We start from the raw sequence: 20,227 nt of genomic DNA, 5'->3' as shown, positions 1-20,227 counted from the left end.
GTGCCCGGAAGGTCCCCCTGCTCAAGAAAGCACATATACATGCCCGTCTGAAGTTTGCCAATGAACATCTGAATGATTCAGAGGACAACTGGGTGAAAGTGTTGTGGTCAGATGAGACCAAAATGGAGCTCTTTGGCATCAACTCAACTCGCCGTGTTTGAAGGAGGAGGAATGCTGCCTATGACCCCAAGAACACCATCCCCACTGTCAAACATGGAGGTGGAAACATAATGCTTTTGGGGGTGTTTTTCTGCTAAGGGGACAGGACAACTTCACCGCATCAAAGGGACGATGGACAGGGCCATCGGTACCATCAAATCTTGGGTGAGAACCTCCTTACCTCAGCCAGGGCATTGAAAATGGGTCGTGGATGGGTATTCCAGCATGACAATGACCCAAAACACACGGCCAAGGCAACAAAGGAGTGGCTCAAGAAGAAGCACATTAATGTCCTGGAGTGGCCTAGCCAGTCTCCAGACCTTAATCCCATAGAAAATCTGTGGAGGGAGCTGAAGGTTCGAGTTGCCAAACGTCAGCCTCGAAACCTTAATGACTTGGAGAAGATCTGCAGTGGGACAAAATCCCTCCTGAGATGTGTGCAAACCTGGTGGCCAACTACAAGAAACGTCTGACCTCTGTGATTGCCAACAAGGGTTTTGCCGTCAGGAGACTGAAAAGATTTGGCATGGGTCTTCAGATTCTCAAAAGGTTTTACAGCTGCACCATTGAGAACATCTTGACGGGTTGCATCACTGCCTGGTATGGCAACTGCTCGGCCTCCAACCGCAAGGCACTACTGAGGGTAATGCGTGCGGCCCAGTACATCACCGGGGCCAAGCTTCCTGCCATCCAGGACCTCTATACCAGGCGGTGTCAGAGGAAGGCCCTAAAAATTGTCAAAGACTCCAGCCACCCTAGTCATAGACTGTTCTCTCTGATACTGCACGGCAAGCGGTACCGGAGTGCCAAGTCTTGGACCAAAAGGCTCCTTAACAGCTTATACTGCTGAACAATTAATCAAATGGCTACCAGACTATTTACATTGACCCCACCTCTTCATTTGTTGTGTACAATCGCTCTTTATTATCTATGCATTGTCACTTCACTCCTACCTACAAATTATCTTGACTAACCAGTACCCCCGCACATTGACTCGGTACCGGTACCCCGTGTATATAGCCTCGTTATTGTTATTTTATTGTGTTACTTTGTATTATTTTTTACTTTAGTTTATTTGGTAAATATTTTCTTAACTCTTCTTGAACTGCACTGTTGGCTAAGGGCTTGTAAGTATGCATTTCACGATAAGGTCTACACTTGTTGTTTTCAGCGTATGTGACAAATAAAGTTTGAATTGATTTGTAACACTAAATTCATTAAGTATTTCCTTGTAAGTTGGTTGAATAATGGACAGAGTGAAAATTCAATTGAAACCAGTAGTCATGAGTGCAAATGATTTGGTTTAATTTCAAGTTATACATTTATAGTTATTTCTGTTGGAGTCTAAATTATAAAGAATATGCAGGCTTGCCGGGTCCTCCAAATTACATCACACCCTAGAAAAACATTACAGATTCTTCAAAGTTCTGATTGGTTTTATGTTTTATTAACTCGAAACATAGAAAAGTGAGGTGTAACTTTGCATTGGGACTTTTGATGCGTATACTAATGCAAATCAATATGTTACAGGAAGTTATGTTTTTGCTACATACCCTTTAAAATGGTCAAAAATAAACATAAATAGCTTCTCAGCAAACAGCAATTTCTCAAGCAACAATTTAGCTAGGACTGTCTGGGAGTAGTCTGAGTGGGGACTGAAAATGTTCTATTTTTGGCAGAGAGATTGGGAACTCTGTTTCTTATTGGACTATTAACTAATTTACTGCCTGGTGATGACATCTGGCATGCCAAAACTCCATCCCACTAAAACAGGCTGAAATTTCAGGTGGTATTTTCAAACAGCTTTTACACTGAAATGGTATTATCATAATTTTCACAATTTCTGAGTATTATTCCAACCTCATATGTGGAAATATACATAAAACAGAAAAATCACGTTTTTGACTGCACTGGGCCTTTAAAGTCAAGGCAAAGAGTGTCAAAGTCTCTGTGAGGCTTAATTATTGACATGACTATAAGAGCAGAGCTGAACATTACAGTAACATTTCATTGCATGCACTCAGAATTCTAAGTGCTGTATTACAGTGAGTCAATGCCATGATTTACAGAATGGTACAGTAACCTTATGGTGATGCGGAATCAGATAGAAGGCTGAGAGCACATAGCCATGCAATCTCCATAGACAAACAAGGGCAGTAGAATGGCCTTACTGAAGAGCTCAGTGACTTCCAACGTGGCAACGTTCCAACGTACCACCTTTCCAACAAGTCACCTCGTCAAATTTCTGCAATGCTAGAGCTGCCCCGCTCAACTATAAGTGGTGTTATTGTGAAGTGCAAACATCTAGGAGCAACAATGGCTCAGCTGCGAAGTGGTAGGCCACACAAGCTCACAGAACGGGACCGCCGAGTGTGTAAAAATCGTCTGTCCTCGGTTGCAACACTCACTACCCAGTTCCAAATTGTCTCTGGAAGTAACGTCAGCACAAGAAGTGTTCGTCGAGAGTTTCATGACATGGGTTTCCATGGCAGAGCAGCTTCAAAGCTCACCGCTATTGGACTCTGGAGCAGTTGAAACGCGTTCTCTGGAGTGATGAATCATACTTCACCATCTGGCAGTCTGACGGACTAATCCGGGTTTGGCAGATGCCAGGAGAACCAGTGCCAACTTCAAAGTTGCCAGTTGCCAGTGCCAACTTCAAAGTTTGGTGGAGGAGGAATAATGGTCTGGGGCTGTTTTTCATGGTTCGGGCTAGGCCCCTTAGTTCCAGTGAAGGGAAATCTTAACTTCTTTGGGAAAGGGGGGCAGTATTGAGTAGCTTGCTGTCCTAACATAATCTAATCTAACGCTAGCGTCCCACATTTCCCAGAGAGGTTTTAATGCTACAGCATACAATGAATGACATTCTAGACGATTCTGTGCTTCCAATTTTGTGGCAACATTTTGGGGAAGGCTCTTTTCTGTTTCAGCATGACAATGCCCCCGTGCACAAATCGAGGTCCATACAGAGATGGTTTGTCGAGATCAGTGTGGAAGAACCTGACTGGCCTGCAGAGAGCACTGACCTCAACTACATCGAACACCGACTGCAAGGAAGGCCTAATCACCCAGCATCAGTGTCCGACCTCACTAATCAGCTCTTGCGGCTGAATAGAAGAAAGTCCCCCCAGCAATGTTCCAACATCTAGTGGAAAGCCTTCCCAGAAGAGTAGAGGCTTTTAAAGCAGCAAAAGGGGAACCAATTCCATATTAATGCCCATGATTTTGGAATTAGATGTTCCACATACTTTTGGTGATGTAGTGCATGTCTTAAAATTAATACATATTTTTTTAATTAATATCTGTCCAAAACATAAAGGGAGGGACCAGGATATCTGGTCACAACAGGGACACAGTGGATGGATAAGAGACACATTTTATTACCATGGGTAGATGCAACGTCTACAATGTGGGCATCATAAGATCAGCATGAAGGACACATGTTAGCCCCAGGTATAAACGAGGCTCTTGATTGTTTCAGGGCTTATTTTGCTGTTTCACGTTTATTGGGATGAGTCTTGTCCTTGAGGCAGAACTGAGTGTTTGTGCGTGCATATCTGCACGAGTGTGCACACATTTGTGCGTGTTTGTGTGTGCGCTTGTGTTTGACAAACAGATGGCAGCTGGTGGAGAAGTACCCAATTGTCATACTCAATAGAAAAGGACTCAAGTAAAAGGGAAAGTAAGTCTAAAAATATTTGGTTTTAAATATACTTAAGTATCAAAAGTAAATGTAATTGCAAAAATATACGTAAGCCTTTCCTGCAGACAAATTACCAAATCGCCCTCTAGTTTCCTCATGGGTCACATTTTTTAATTAATAAACAAATCTGAAAATCTGGTGTTTTTATGTCAAACGGTTTTGTTATATTTTAGTAATCTGTGATGTATATGAAGTGTAATATTAGGATGAAAACTCAAAATTGAATACATTTCAGCACGACTATATATGACATGGTACAAGTGTCTTCTTTCTTTAAGCCCATAACCATGTGTGAGGTGTATACTTTTGTTTCAAAGTAGATTTGTTTAAGACTACCAATAAAAACTCTGTGTGACCCTGATTTAGTCTACTGCAGTAAAAGGTTTGAAGTATCAAAAGTAAAAGTATAAATCATTTCAAATTCCTTATAGTAAGCAAACCAGACGACACAATTCTTTAAATAAAAGCATTTTATGAGCCAGGGGCACACTCCAACACTCACACATAATTTAGAAACGAAGGATTTGTGTTTAGTGAGTCTTCCAGATCAGATGCAGTAGGGACCATTTTCCTGTTCTGCTAAGCCTTCAGAATGTAACAAGTATTTTTTTGTTTCAGGGAAAATGTATGGTGTAAAAAGTACAGAATTTTCTTTAGGAGTGTAGTAGAGTGAAAGTAAAAGTTGTCAAAAATATAAATAGTGAAATAAAGTACAGATACCAACAACAAAAAAATACTTAAGTAGTACGTTAAAGTATTTTTACTTAAGTACTTTATATCACTGGTCCATACACACATGCACAGTCATGAAGAGGGCACGACATCGTCTCTTTCCCCTCAGGAGGCTGAAAAGATTTGGAGGAAGCTTTGAATCGGTCAGCAGCCTACAGAGTAATACGAGAAGAGTACCGTTGCTGAACTTATGTAGATATTCTAAACAAAGTTTTTTGATAACTTTCAAGTGTAAGAGTTAAACCAACCTTCACATAATACTTTAGAAGCAGTTTTCAGCTAATATAACAATATGCAAATATTGCATGTGTCTTTCATCTTCTATTGTCATTCACAGCACCCTGGGTGCACGTTTTGTTTTTGCCCTAGCACTACACAGCTGATTCAAACAATCAAAGCTTGAGCATTCAAGATGGCACCAGAAGGGAGGGCTGCCGGCTTATCGGCTCTTAACCAACAATGCTATTTTGGTGGTTTTTTTTGCATTGTTCGTAACTTGTTTGTACATAATGTTGCTGCTACCGTCTCTTATGACCGAAAAGAGCTTCTGGACATCAGAACTGGGATTACTCACCTCGAATTGGATGAGGAGTTCTTCTTCAATTAGTCGGACGCGAGGGATATACTACAGACACCGAACCAGGCACAGATCCCCGTGATTTGCTGGAAAAGGAAACGTAGGTTTCGCGGAAAGAGATCAGGATGCCTTGTGAGGATCAGGTGATAAGTGGCTAATCTGCCCTTGCCTTCCATTCTACTAGCTAACGTTCAATAGCTGAAAAATAAATGGGTTGAATTGAAAGCACGTATATCCTACCAACAGGACAATAAAAACTAATATTTTATGTTTCACCGAGTCGTGGCTGAACGATGACATTAAGAACATACTGCTGGCGGATTATACACTCTGTCGGTGGGACAGAACAGCAGCCTCTGGTAAGACATGGGGCGGGGGCCTATGCACATTTGCAAACAATAGCTGGTGCACGATATCTAAGGAAGTCTCAAGATTTTGCTCCCCTGAGGTAGAGTATGTCATGATAAGATGTAGACCACACTATCTACCTAGAGAGTTTTCATCTGTATTTCTCATAGCTGTCTACATACCACCACAGACCGAGGCTGGCACTAAAACTGCACTCAATGAGCTGTATTCCGCCAAAGGCAAACAGGAAAAAGCTCACCCAGAGGCGGCGCTCCTAGTGGCCGGGGACTTTAATGCAGGGAAATTTAAATCAGTTTTACCTCATTTCTATCAGCATGCTAAATGTGCAACCAGAGGGAAAACAATTCTAGACCACCTTTACTCCACACACAAAGACCTGTTCAAAGCTCTCCCTCACCCTCCATTTGGCAAATCTGACCAGAACTCTATCCTCCTGATTCCTGCTTACAAGCAAAAATTCAAGCTGAAAGCACCAGTGACTCGGTCTATAAAAAAGTAGTCAGATGAAGTAGATGCTAAACTACAGGACTGTTTTGTTAGCACAGATTGGAATATGTTCCGGGATTCTTCTGGTGGCATTGAGGAGTATACCACGTCAATCACTGGCTTTATCAATAAGTGCATCAAGGACGTTGTCCCCACAGTGACTGTACATACATACCCCAACCAGAAGCCATGGATTACAGGCAACATTCGCACTGAGCTAAAGGGTAGAGCTGCCGTTTTCAAAGAGATTATAAGAAATCGCACTATGCCCTCCCGACAAACCATCAAACAGGCAAAGAGTCAATACAGGACTAAAATTGAATCGTACTACAACTGCCCTGCCACATCATTGGATGTGGCAGGGCTTGCAAACTATTACAGTCTACAAAGGGAAGCACAGCCGAGAGCCTACCAGACGAGCTAAATAACTTCTATGCTCGCTTTGAGGCAAGTAACACTGAAACAAGCATGAGAGCATCAGCTGTTCCGGACGACTGTGTGATCACGGTCTCCGCAGCCGATGTGAGTAAGACCTTTAAACAGGTCAACATTCACAAGGTCGCTGGGCCATATGGATTACCAGGATGTGTACTCAGAGCGTGCGCTGACCAACTGGCAAGTGTCTTCAATTACATTTTCAAACTCTCCCTGTCTGAGTCTGTAATACCAACATGTTTCAAGCAGACCACCGTAGTCCCTGTGCCCATGAACACTAAGGTAACCTGCCTAAATGACTACCGACCCGTAGCACTCACGTCTGTAGCCATGAAATGCTTTGAAAGGCTGGTAATGGCTCACATCAACACCATTATCCCAGAAACCCTAGACCCACTCCAATTTGCATACCGCACCAACAGGTCCACAGATTACGCAATCTCTATTGCACTCCACACTGCCCTTTCTCACATGGACAAAAGGAACACCTATGTGAGAATGCTATTAATTGACTACAGCTCAGCGTTCAGCACCATAGTGCCCTCAAAGCTCATCACTAAGCTAAGGACCCTGGGACTAAACACCTCCCTCTGCAACTGGACTTCCTGATGGGCTGCTCCCAGGTGGTAAGGGTAGGTAACAACACATCCGCCATGCTGATCCTCAATACGGGGGCCCCTCAGGGGTGCGTGCTCAGTCCCCTCCTGTACTCCCTGTTCACTCATGACTGCACGGCCAGGCACGACTCCAACACCATCATGAAGTTTGCTGATGACACAACAGTGGCCTGATCACTGACAATGATGAGACAGCCTTATAGAGAGGAGGTAGAGACCTGACCGTGTGGTGCAAGGACAACAACCTCTCCCTCAACGTGATCAAGACAAAGGAGATGATTGTGGACTACAGGAAAAGGAGGACCAAGCACACCCCCATTCCCATCTACAGGTCTGTAGTGGAGCAGGTTGAGCTTCAAGTTCCTTAGCGTCCACATCACCAACAAAAACTAACATGGTCCAAGCACTCCCATCTAGGACCTCTTTACCAGGCGGTGTCAGAGGAAGGCCCTAAAAATTGTCAAAGACTCCAGCCACCCTAGTCATGGACTGTTTTCTCTGCTACCGCACGGAAAGTGGTCCCGGAGTGCCAAGTCTAGGTCCAAGAGGCTTCTAAACAGCTTCTACCCCCAAGTCATCAGACTCCTGAACAGCTAATCAAATGGCTGCCCAGACTATTTCCATTGCCAACCCCCCCCCCCCCCCCCCCCAAATGGCTGCCCAGACTATTTCCATTGCTAACCCCCCCCCTCCCCTAACATTCAATTCAAGTATAACAAAAGACAATGAAAAGTTATATATGTGTCTTGTAATCTCTCCATGTGTAGAAAAGCAAGGTAGAGTTGATACACACAGCACTGATTACATTATCAATGGTTGTTATGTGAATTCCAGGAAAGACAACTGAAGAAATTATACCAATATAGTGACAGTACAGAATAGATTCAGGCCAGTGATGCTGATGCTGTTACTATGCAAACAGCAGTGTAACGTTACTCAGCTGTGTGCTTGTTATTTGTAACATGTTAGCTAAAAAGACTGGTACTCAGGCTAGACAAATACCATCCTTCATCCTTTGTTTGCCCTAGAAACTACACAATAGACTTTTAAAAGAACAGGCATGTTTTTCTTTAGCACTAGTAGCAGACAAAGTTACCTAATGCTAGCTAGCTAGTGTTAACTAACTTAGTCCTTGATCATGACTTCCAGTTCCATTACGGTTAAGGCAGAATGCCGCTAGGGCCTGATTTATTGAGAGCAAGTACGAACCCAAACAACGTCTGTTCTCATAAAAGTAGTGAGCTACCTAACTTGCAAATCTGGGTTAGTTATCAATATGTTTGTCTGAGTTGAAATTAATTGGCTAGCTAGCTAAAGTAAAAAATAAGAAAAAGTAACACAATAACAAAACAATAACGAGGCTATACACAGTGGCAAGAAAAAGTATGTGAACCCTTTGGAATTATCTGGATTTCTGCATAAATTGGTCATTAAATTTGATCTGATCTTCATCTAAGTCACAACAATAGACAAACACAGTCTGCTTAAACGAACAACACACAAACAATTCTATGTTTTCGTGGCTTTATTGAACACACCATGTAAACATTCACGGTGTAGGGTGGAAAAGTATGTGCACTCTTGCATTTAATAACTGGTTGACCCTCCTTTGGCAGCATTAAACTCAACCAAATGTTTTCTGTAGTTACGGATCAGACCTTCACAGCGGTCAGGAGGAATTTTGGACCATTCTTCTTTACAAAACTGTTTCACTTCAACAATGTTATTAAAATGTCTGATGTGAACCGCTCTCGAGGTCATGCCACAGCATTTTAAATCAGGTTGAGGTCAGGACTCTGACTGGGCCACTGCAGAAGGCATATTTTCTTCTGTTGAAGCCATTCTGTTGTTGATTTACTTCTGTGTTTTGGGTCATTGTCCTGTTGCATCACCTAACTTCTGTTGAGCTTCAATTGGCAGACAAATAGCCTTACATTCTCCTGCAAAATGTCTTGATAAACTTGGGAATTCATTTTTCCGTCGTTGATAGCAAGCAGCCCCAAACCATGATGCTCCCTCCACCATACTTTACAGTTGGGATGAGGTTTTGATGTTGGTGGGCTGTGTTGTGACTTTTTTCTCCACACATAGTGTTATGTGTTCTTTCAAACAACTCAACTTTAGTTTAATCTGTCCACAGAATATTTTGCCAGAAGCGCTATGGAACATCAAGGTGCTCTTTTGCGAACTTCAGACGTGCAGCAATGTTTCTTTTGGACAGCAGTGGCTTCTTCCGTGGTGTCCTCACATTAACACCATTCTTGTTTAGTGTTTTACGTATCGTAGACTCTTCAACAGAGATGTTAGCATGTTCCAGAGATTTCTGTAATTCTTTAGCTGACACTCTAGGATTCTTCTTAACCTCATTGGGCATTCTGCACTGTGCTCTTGCAGTCATCTTTGCAGGACAGCCACTCCTAGGGAGAGTAGCATCAGAGCTGAACTTTCTCCATTTATAGACAATTTGTCTAACTGTGGACTGATGAACATGAAGGCTTTTAGAGATACTTTTTTAACCCTTTAATTATCACGGAACCCAAACCGGCTGCGCGCGTGGCCATCATGCACCATCGTGCATAAATGTATTTTGTCCCCCCACACCAAACGTGATCATGACACGCAGGTTAAAATATCAAAACAAACTCTGAACCAATTACATTAATTTAGGGACAGGTCGAAGAGCATTAAACATTTATGGCAATTTAGCTAGTTAGCTTGCACTTGCTAGCTAATTTGTACTATTTAGATAGCTTGCTGTTGCTAGCTAATTTGTCCTGGGATATAAACATTGAGTTGTTATTTTACCTGAAATGCACAAGGTCCTCTACTTCGCCAATTAATCCACACATAAAATGGTCAACCGAATCGTTTCTCGTCATCTCTCCTCCTTCCAGGCTTTTTCTTCTCTGGACTTTATATTGCGATTGGCAACTTACATAAATTAGGTGCATTACCGCCACGGACCTCGTTCATCTTTCAGTCAGCCACGTGGATATAACCAATGACGAGATGTGATACAGTGCCTTAGACCGCTGCGCCACTCGGGAGGCCCCCAACTAATGTAACATCCTATTTAAACTTATTGTCAGGTGGATCGTTAGCTGTGCAAATCTTTCTCTCTATGACATTACATCACATTACACATTAGGGAGAGGCTATGTATTTAGCTAGTTACATCACAGTATCATAGCTAGCTAGCTACTCACCACACACTAGTCACAAGCATCATGTCGTACATTTGTTGTATGCAATCCATTCCTTGCCATCTTGCGCAATATCGTTGAATGCATTAGAAGTTTTCAAAAACTTTATGGAAGCCCATTTTCACTCCTATGCCGAGCAAGACTTGACAACATGTTCGCAACACATGGCAGCTGAGGGCGGACCACACCTTGTTGGACATCATTGTAAAAGTGGGTATGTAAGTAATCTATACCCAACCCATCCATACCCATTGTGACACACTGACTTCCAAATATTGTTTCGGACGAGACTGACTTTATGACCAAAATGATCTTATTTACACTTTGTAATAAATGTTGACACTATAGTTTATGTTTCTGACTATATCTATATTGATGCCACATAGGCCGTTTATAAGCAGAGAAGTTGGTTCTAGAAGGGAGTTCACCTTTAATGGTTACCCGGACTATCTGCACTGACCCTATCTTGCACTGACTAAGTACTATCAAAAGACTACACAGTGCCTTTAGAAAGTATTTATACCTCTTAACTTATTCCACATTTTCTTGTGTTACAATCTGAATTTAAAATTGATTAAATATATTTATTTTCTCACCCCTCTACACACAATACCCCATAATTACAGTCAAAAATGTCTTTAGACGTTGAAATGATGTTCAGCTATCCACAACTACTGTTACACGGTGCTGTGAAATGATGTTCAGCTATTCAGTACTACTGTTACACGGCGCTGTGAAATGATGTTCAGCTATTCAGTACTACTGTTACACGGCGCTGTGAAATGATGTTCAGCTATTCAGTACTACTGTTACACGGCGCTGTGAAATGATGTTCAGCTATTCAGTACTACTGTTACACGGCGCTGTGAAATGATGTTCAGCTATCCAGAACTACTGTTACACGGCGCTGTGAAATGATGTTCAGCTATCCAGAACTACTGTTACACGGCGCTGTGAAATGATGTTCAGCTATCCAGAACTACTGTTACACGGCGCTGTGAAATGATGTTCAGCTATCCAGAACTACTGTTACACGGCGCTGTGAAATGATGTTCAGCTATCCAGAACTACTGTTACACGGCGCTGTGAAATGATGTTCAGCTATCCAGTACTTACACGGCGCTGTGAAATGATGTTCAGCTATCCAGAACTACTGTTACACGGCGCTGTGAAATGATGTTCAGCTTTCCAGAACTACTGTTACACGGCGCTGTGAAATGATGTTCAGCTATCCAGAACTACTGTTACACGGCGCTGTGAAATGATGTTCAGCTATCCAGAACTACTGTTACACGGCACTGTGAAATGATGTTCAGCTATCCAGAACTACTGTTACACAGCGCTGTGAAATGATGTTTAGCTATCCAGAACTACTGTTACACGGCGCTGTGAAAGGTCCGAGGAGGACTTGAGGGAGCATCTTAAAAAATACATAAATTAGTGCGTGTTCTTTTCACTTCAATTTGACGAGTCGAAAGACGTGAGACGATCACTGTTTCAGTATGATATATTGGATAAAGTAATAAAGACAGACACCAATGTCTAGTTCAATAGCCTTGTTCATGCATTGTACAAATCCCTGCACGCGGAGTCCGGGGAACAGTCCGGCTAGTTGATTACCTATCAACTAGACTCCGTAACAATCACCTGGACACCTGCTTGAGGCTAGCAATTAGTTGCTGCAACCCTATGCAAAGCTTGCTAACAGCATGCAGTGCAAATCATCCAATCAAGAGGGTGGCAGGTAGCCTAGTGTTTAGAGTGTTGGAACAGTAACTAAAAGGTTGCTGGATTGAATCCCTGAGCTGACAAGGTACAAATCTGTTGATCTACCCCTGAACAGGCAGTTAACCCACTGTTCTGTGGTGGGCTGTCATTGTAAATAACAATTTGTTTTTAACTGACTTGCCTAGATAAATAAAGGTTTAAAATAAGGTGAAATGTTATATAATATTGGCAGGGGGGTAGACCACGTTAGGAAGAGGGTGGAAAAAGTAGATCCTAAGTAGAACCAAAGTCTGGGCACCCCTGCGCTAGATGGTCCAGCTGCAAAGTCAAAATTGGAATTGTAAAAATTCATGAAAACAAACATTTGCTTTTGGGTCTTAATTTAAGGTGAAGCCATTAGGGTTAGCAGTGTGGTTAAGGTTAGGATTAAGGTTAGGGTTAGGTTTATGACTGTGGTTGTGCCAGCTAGTGACCACCCTGTAGAGCTGCCTCCAGAACAAGATCCATGATGAAAAATAAGGGCTTTTGTCTTCAATAAGACAAAATACCTGTTTATCACTGGTTCTAACATGCGTCCTTTGTCCTGATCAAATCAAAGTGTATTGGTCGTGTACACAGTTTGTAGATGTTATTGAAGGTGCAGCGAAATGCTTTTGATGACAAAGGACGCATGTTAGCCCCAGGTATTAACAAAGCTAAAGAGCTCTTTTTTTCACTTAAATTCAAGTCAATTTTGTTTGTTGGTGTTCTCTGCACAACTAAGACAAGATGAGATAATATATACTTTATTGTGCATGTTCTTTGCAGATCATGGACATACTATACTTAAGGACTAGAAGGGAATGCCCGCTCTTCCATTGATGTTTATTTTTGGGGTCTATTCGTACACACTGTACTGTAAGTACACAATACAGAGTCCAGGGACACAGGCTATCTTGTCACACTGCTGTGTAGTATGGGAGCTCAGATTGTAATAGGTACTTGGATATGCATGTGTTTCTGCTCCAGCTAATGTTTTGTATTAGCAACATTTACCAAAGGTGAATAACGTAGACACAGATATGTAATACAACTCACAGCAAATGACATTTCAGAGACATGATTTATTATTTCACCAGTTGTTTGTTTTATTTATCTTCAGCAATGACACCAAATGTATTTCTATTTTCTTTTTTGCTTGCTATCTTAGGAGTTGGGTTTGAATTGTAAACAGTGAAAATGATCAAATACATTTCATAAACTTCATAAACTCCTGACAAGCATTGTATGACCAGGAAAGGGTGGACCTTCCTCATTTTTATAACAACACATGTCATCTTATAGCTTTGAGACTCTTATATTTACATAGATACAGCCAGGTTCCAGCTCGACGCAAGTGAAACCTATTGTTTTCTTGTTTTTTCTTTGTTTTCTTAAAGAATTATATGTACATCCTTAACCCCTAGCTGCCTGCTGCCAGGGTACACAGTTAGAATTACTTGCTTAATTCATGTATCTTTTCTTGTTTATTTACTTAAACTGTAAATCAACCTTATAGCTGAATTTTGCAGCATGACTCTTACAAATAAAGTGTATAATACAGAGCTCAAGCCATTGTCTTTCCAATCAAAATTTAAACTTATCCCCCCAAAAAGGAAAATAAACAATAACATATTGCACTTAAAGTCAGGACAGCGTTGGACCTGGTTCATGGTTAGGGGGAGGAGCGCTTCAGGCTGAGTGCAATGGGTGAAGCATCCAGCAAGGTATCTAAATAAATAGGCAAACCTTTGTACAGGTGAAGCAGTTTTTTTCTTTTTTATGTCTATGAAAAGAGCATCCTCCCAACAGTATTGCTCAGTATACCTATGGAGTGCAGGTTTGAACCTAAAACGATTAAAAAAAAGAAAACATTTTATGTGTAAAAACGAAAATGAAAAACAAATTCAAGCTTGGAAGCTTCGTAGTCAAGTGCCTTAATGTCCTGAGAAAGCTGCCTTGTTCAGTCCAGGTGAAGCTACAATGAATTGCTGATTTTTTTCGACAGTCTTTGGAGACAGGCAACAAGTCTTCCCCCCCCCAATATGTTTTCGAGTGAGTGGCACATTTCTGCTTTTGCAGTTTTGGTCCGTTCCATTGTTGGTATTTTTATTTTCTCCATCTTTCTCTCTCTCTGTGTCTCTGTGTCTTTTGCCGTATTCTTTAGATGAATGAGACGAGGTGGGACCCTGTGAGAGGGTGCTGAACAGAACAGATGCCGACTGTGCTTGAAAGAGGTGTGTACGCCGTGAATTGGAGAACATGAAAAAAGCTCAAAAAACGTATTTTCATTCAGACATTGATCCAGCAACCCAATTTCTCCTTTTTCTCGCAAGCCCATTTGAAAATGGTCATGAAAGCTTGGTGAGACATGGAAAAACTAGGACAAAACAAACCTCTGTGTCGTACCAACAGCATTTGAACTGGCTCCAAAGGAGGAGGATGATAGGGGGTGTCAAACAAATTACTAAATAAAACATTTGCGTCAACACAGTACTGAACTGTCTTCATGTCTGCAGAGGTTTCAACCCTTTCTCCAGTACATCCGGAAGATAACTTAAATACGGACAAACTAACATATGTCATTATGAACGACAGACAGTGATCAATGAGAGTGATCCGAGAAACCCTTGGACAAGCCCTCACATGACGGTGACCAGCTGTCCTGACTGGGCTCTCCATCCACCCTCCATCAGCCTGTTGTCATGGTCGTTGTGTAAACAACACCCCCCTCAGTGCCACGGCCTAGCACGCCGTCTTTCTCACACCCAACTCGTGATGGGACAGGATGAAGGCAGAAACAAAACAAAAAGGCGAACATGAAAAAAATCTACCTCCCCCTGCTTTCAAGTCTCTGCCTTCTCTCTTTCGTCGTCGTCTCTCACTTTCTATCTTGATCTCTGCGTGTTTACGACGATGAGGAGGTGGACGTGGTGCTGGCCTTCTTCTGGTTGACTAAGTCCATGTAGAGCTCTGAGCGGAGGAAACGAGGGTACGAGTCCTTCTCCATCAGGCCGTATATCCTGCGCTGGGCCAGGTCGAAGCAGGACCGTGTCACATTCTGAAGGTTGTCCTTGGTGTGCTCTCGGGTGTACGAGTCCAAGTTCACCTGAGAGAGGGAACCAGGGAGGGGAAGAAAGGAAGAGACAGAATAGCAGGTTAGTTTCAGTGATACCAACAACTGGTTCAAGCTGTTGAGGCTGATTTTTGACTTGAAGTTTCCACTCGGCTCTCCAGGTTTGAAACAAAAAGGGAAAGGGGAAAAGTGAGGGTGTCTATTTGGTGCATGTCAGGCGGCCAAAGAAAGCCTATTTGTCAGGCATGATCTCACATCCTCTCCAGCTCACTTGTTCCTTTGTGGGAGCACCTTCTGACAGGCATTACACATTCATCACCTAACATCTTTAGTTGAGGGAACAATGGTGAGGGGGCCGGCCAAAATCACTGCTTTTTCAATTTATAGCAGGAACAAGTTAATTTCTAGTTTCTGTCAGGGAGGTGTTAGGAGCGGATTATACATTTCAGTCATGAGTGAGGTTGAGGTTAGCAAGTGGAGAGCTCGTTTAGGTATAAAAAGGGGACATTACAGTTGAAGGGTATTTTCCGCCATCCCTTGTGGGTAGAAGTCTGTATGTGTATGGGGATTGCTGCTCACCTCTTTACAAGACTGGATGGCAATGTATTCAGCAAAGACTTTCTTGGCTTTGGACGCCATCTTGGATTGCGACTTAATCTTCTTGTAATCCTCGCACGCCAACCAGAATTCCAGATTCTCCTCGCTGAACTCTGTGCGCAGGAAAGCTCTGAATGCTGCCAGGCCATCTGAAGGGAAGAAGGCAGGAGGGAAAAAAACAGAGGTGTGGGTTAGTGGACGTGACTGGAGAGCCATGGCAACATAGCGTCATCTCTCTCAGTGAGGGAGACTACCTAAATAGCACAGTAGCCCAGTCCATTGAGTCACACTGTTAAAAAGGGGACTAAAGCCAGCCGCCTCCACATGACTGTCTTTCTCCTAGAACTGGATTGTCCATTAATTGTAAGTCCACTGTAACTTGTTTGATTACTTTACCTCCCATACACAACATCACCCCACTGACCCTACACTACACTTTTTTCATCTTGTCTCTGTACAAAGAGATGCCTTTCATGTTCTGGAGGGGGGGGGGGGGGGGGGTCAGTTTGCTTGTCAACCTATTCCTGTTGCTTTGGCTACTGGGATGGTATCGTTAATGACTTAAGGAAAAGACATCGGCAGAGTAAGAATAGCAGGAAGCCGAGTCCCACCCTGCCTGGTCGCCAGCACCTTTCTGTTCACATACCACCACCCCCCCCCCCCCCCCCCCCCCCATGCTGATTACAATACAGGAGCAGAGAGAGACTTCACTACAGGTCAGCCAGAATAAATATATAAAGAAAGTAAGAAAAAACATGAAAAGGCAAAAAAAGAGAGGAGGGCAAGTTGGGATCAAAGTGTTGCGCCGCTTGTCTCTCCTCTGTTAGGGATAAATGGTGTTGGCTTGTCTGAGCCCACGTCATCACAGAGAGAAACAATTGAATGGGGATTTGGAATCCCAGCCCGACAGCGCTCAGACTAAGGATATGAATTATGGAATCATACAAATATAGCAACACTACTCTGACGTCCTCTTTCTCTCAGCCGCCCAGCCCATCCATAATCTGTCCCCTCTCCCCCTACACTAATGCATGGCTCTATTCATCCACCGGGATTAGTGGGAGAGCTGCAGCAGAGTACCTCAACAGACTGCCCATTCACAGCAAGGGAGCAACAACTCACACACACACTGAATTCACATTGCATAAGCAACAAGTATTAACATATTTCCTGCCCATACCACCCACCCAAAACACATGCACATTGTTCCTTATTCATGATCAATGCAATTGTTCCCCATGCTTCAGTTCAACTTAAACCAGATCCACATGGGAACATATGGCAATCAAACCCAGATGGGTATTAGTCATTTCCTTTATCCCGTTGGGTTTGATTGATTAAATGGACAGAGATAATAAAGAAGGAGAAGAGTAAGAAGGAAAGGCAGACTTACATTTGTGGGCCAGCAGCTTGTCCAGAGATTCCCCCCATTTGAGTGCCTCCTCCGGGGTGGGCCTGCAAATGAAAACGTAGCGGTTTTTTAGCAAGCCCATCTCTGCCAGGTTTCTCATGGTGTGACCCATCCGAAGCCCTGTGCTCCACTGTACTGCACTGGACTGGTAAGGAGCGTGGTCCTTTGGCTAGTACTCTGTGGAATTGTTATTCCTTTCTTCTTCTTCTTCTCGCTTGCTTTTTTTCCCTCTTTCACACTCGCTGGTGCTCTAGGGCTGTGTGTGAGTGAGCGAGCGAGCGTGTGTGAATGTGTATGAGTGTGTGTGTGTGCGTGCGTAAGTAAGTATGTCTAACTGGTTCCACTAGATGTCTCACCTTATACTCCCTCTCACTGCAGCTCAGGAGGCAGAGGAGGGGCGGGGACTAAACCAGCCAATGGGGATAGGGTTTGAGGCTGAGTGTCCACCCCCCCAACTTTTCTGCCCTCCCCTTTCCTCCCTCATTCTCTCTGCTCTCAGATAGAGGATATGCTTCCTCTCCTTCAACACACCTGGCGGCCTTATTGACATGGCAACAGAGGAATAGGACCCAACCATGTGAATCCATTATAAAACACTATCTGCCCAGACATTTCCATTTTCTTCTTTATTTCCATTTCTATCAGTTAATGTTGCAACTGACTTTGTGAATGAATTAAATATTTCCTACTAAATAAATGTCTGCCTAACATACATGCACTATGTTCTATTGAATATAACAATTAAATACAAAACAATGAAATTCCCTGTTCCGATGCATTGTTGCCAAACACCTCCCTCCCTCCGTGGACAAAACATGCCTGTCTCTGTACATCATTGCATAATATAAAGCATGACTACATACTCTGACAAGTGGACCTCCTGCTCGTTCTGTTACTGTTGCTGAGAGATATTTAATGCATTATGCAACACAATGCATACATGCACGCTTGAAATTATTTTCAATAATATAGCAGTTGTGTTCAAGCGCGCGTATTCTAAAGGCGCAATGACAGCATGCAGACATTAGACTTGTACATTAACCATTGTTATCTAGGACCAACCAGTTTTGCCAATCAAAACAGCCACATAGCTACAGTATAAATACAGTATAGACATTTATGTAACCATGGATATTGATGTAGTCTGACTGGACCCATTTGTCTGTTAGCAGAGCTGACCCGTGACTGACCCATCAACATTTCACAACGTTGCAACTCAAAATCAACCGCCAAAACACGTGCATTAAAGATAATACAGATACACACTCTAAAACATTCTCTATTTAAATAGGTAGAAAAAAGAGCATAAATAAACTGTGGGACAAAGCTGTAACATCCGCCTAACCTATAACAGCTATAACATCCGCCTTAGCTTACGGATCAACCAGGAATCACTAAACACATCAAGACGTAATTAATCCAATATCCCTTTTCCTTCCTTCCTCCCTTCCTTCCTTAATTTCTGTCTTTCTCTCTGTGGCTTTACAAGCGCTTCTTCACGCTGCCCACTCGTCTGAATGTCTGTCTGTCTGAGCCAAGGCATCACCAGCTGGGGTGAGATCCAAGAAGCGGCCATGTGGACATACACACACACACACACACACACACACACACACACACACACACACACACACACACACACACACACACACACACACACACACAGACAAACATACAAACACACATAGTCATACACAAAACACTCACTTTACTGACGACTTCAAGGATTTGTCGAATTTGCCGGGTGGGTTGCTTCCGGGAGACTCATTCCTCCTCCTCAGAAAAGCAAGCCGGTTCTTCATGTCTTTGGCCCTAAGAAAGAAAGAAAGAAAGAAAGAAAGAAAGAAAGAAAGAAAGAAAGAAAGAAAGAAAGAAAGAAAGAAAGAAAGAAAGAAAGAAAGAAAGAGAATGGATGGATGGATGGATGGATGGAGATAGAGAAGGAGAGACAGATGGGGAGAGACCAAGGGAGGAAAGAGAGACACAGAAAAGGGGGTTGAGTCTTCCAAGTCATGGGAAACAGTTCAACTTTAAAAACAAACTCCAGCGGTTCAAATCAGTTCCACATGCTCAAAACCAGAAAAGGGAAAAAGTGCCAGGGCTGTATACATTTCAGACTTCAGCAGGATATTCAAGTGTAGTAGAGTAGAGTAGTGTCCAGTGGAAGTCACAGTGCGAAGACAGATACTATCTCTCCCTCTCCGTTGTCAATGTCTTCTTTCAATCTATCTCTCCTCTAGTTCTACCCCTGGCAGGTCCTTAGGCAGGGAGTGAGTGAATGTGGCAGTGAAGGAGGAGAGACTCACTCCTCATTCCTCCGCACGATAACACCATTCTCCAGGTGCCTAGAGGGACCCTAAGAGAGGGAGCTAACCCAGGGCTGGGGCCTTTGGGACGGGACACGGGGCACAGCTACACCCCCTCTTCCTCCATCAACCAAAATATACCCACATTACCAATAACACAACGCAACACCCCTTCCCATCCCCATCTCCCGGAGACGGCATGCCAACCCTAGTCCTCCATGCTGTCCCAAATCCCTGGGTGGCTGCTAGCACCTCCCCCTGACCTCACATGCTTCCTCATTGAGACGTGACCCCACATGACTCCCATTTCCTGGTTGATTTCCACTGTGTATTAGCTATTAGCAAAGCGCCGCTGTCCTAATCACTGTCAGCTGGCCTAATGTCACCAAAAGCCCCAGTGAGACCACAGGACCCACAAAAGAACCCAGCATTCCATTTTTGGAGCCTGAAAACACACGCACACACACACACACACACACACACACACACACACACACACACACACACACACACACACACACACACACACACACTAGTAATATTTTATTTGATTTCATTTGACACGAACAGATACACACTAACACGCATACTGTACAAAAGTACACATGCACACACGCACACATACAGTAGACACTCGCCCTCTCTCTGCCAGTCTCCAAAGGCCCTCTCCCAACACCTGATCATCAAACCCCTGCTTAGTTCCTGGTCCTTATCCACAGCCAGTCTTGGGAACTGAAAGAGCCCCAGTGTCTGTGCTCCAAGGTGGAGAGGCAAAGACGACATCAGTGGTTACTAGTGGGTGTAAAGGGC

General features: G+C 43.2%; 1 protein-coding gene across 7 annotated transcripts in view; it reads right to left on the bottom strand.

The window, feature by feature from the left end:
• Positions 1–13,111: 13,111 nt before the first annotated feature.
• The window catches only part of LOC115204086 (regulator of G-protein signaling 3), a 163,971-nt gene continuing 156,855 nt past the window's right edge, over positions 13,112–20,227 (bottom strand). For 6 of the 7 annotated variants that reach the window (XM_029769383.1, XM_029769384.1, XM_029769385.1 and 3 more), the window contains 4 exons: positions 18,819–18,923; positions 17,094–17,155; positions 15,683–15,849; positions 13,112–15,136 (listed from right to left, as the gene is read on the bottom strand). In XM_029769383.1, the coding sequence (XP_029625243.1) occupies positions 14,936–15,136; positions 15,683–15,849; positions 17,094–17,155; positions 18,819–18,923 (535 nt within the window). In that variant the 3' untranslated portion in view covers positions 13,112–14,935. Of the gene's footprint in view, positions 15,137–15,682; positions 15,850–17,093; positions 17,156–18,818; positions 18,924–19,220; positions 19,564–20,227 lie in introns of those variants that run through there. The other variant, XM_029769388.1, reaches the window with a different exon arrangement.

This window comes from Salmo trutta, chromosome 12 (assembly GCF_901001165.1).
Source record: "Salmo trutta chromosome 12, fSalTru1.1, whole genome shotgun sequence".
Classification (NCBI taxonomy): Eukaryota; Metazoa; Chordata; class Actinopteri; order Salmoniformes; family Salmonidae; genus Salmo; species Salmo trutta.
Note: the sequence above shows the minus strand (reverse complement) of the source record. Positions and strands in the feature narration are given on the sequence as shown.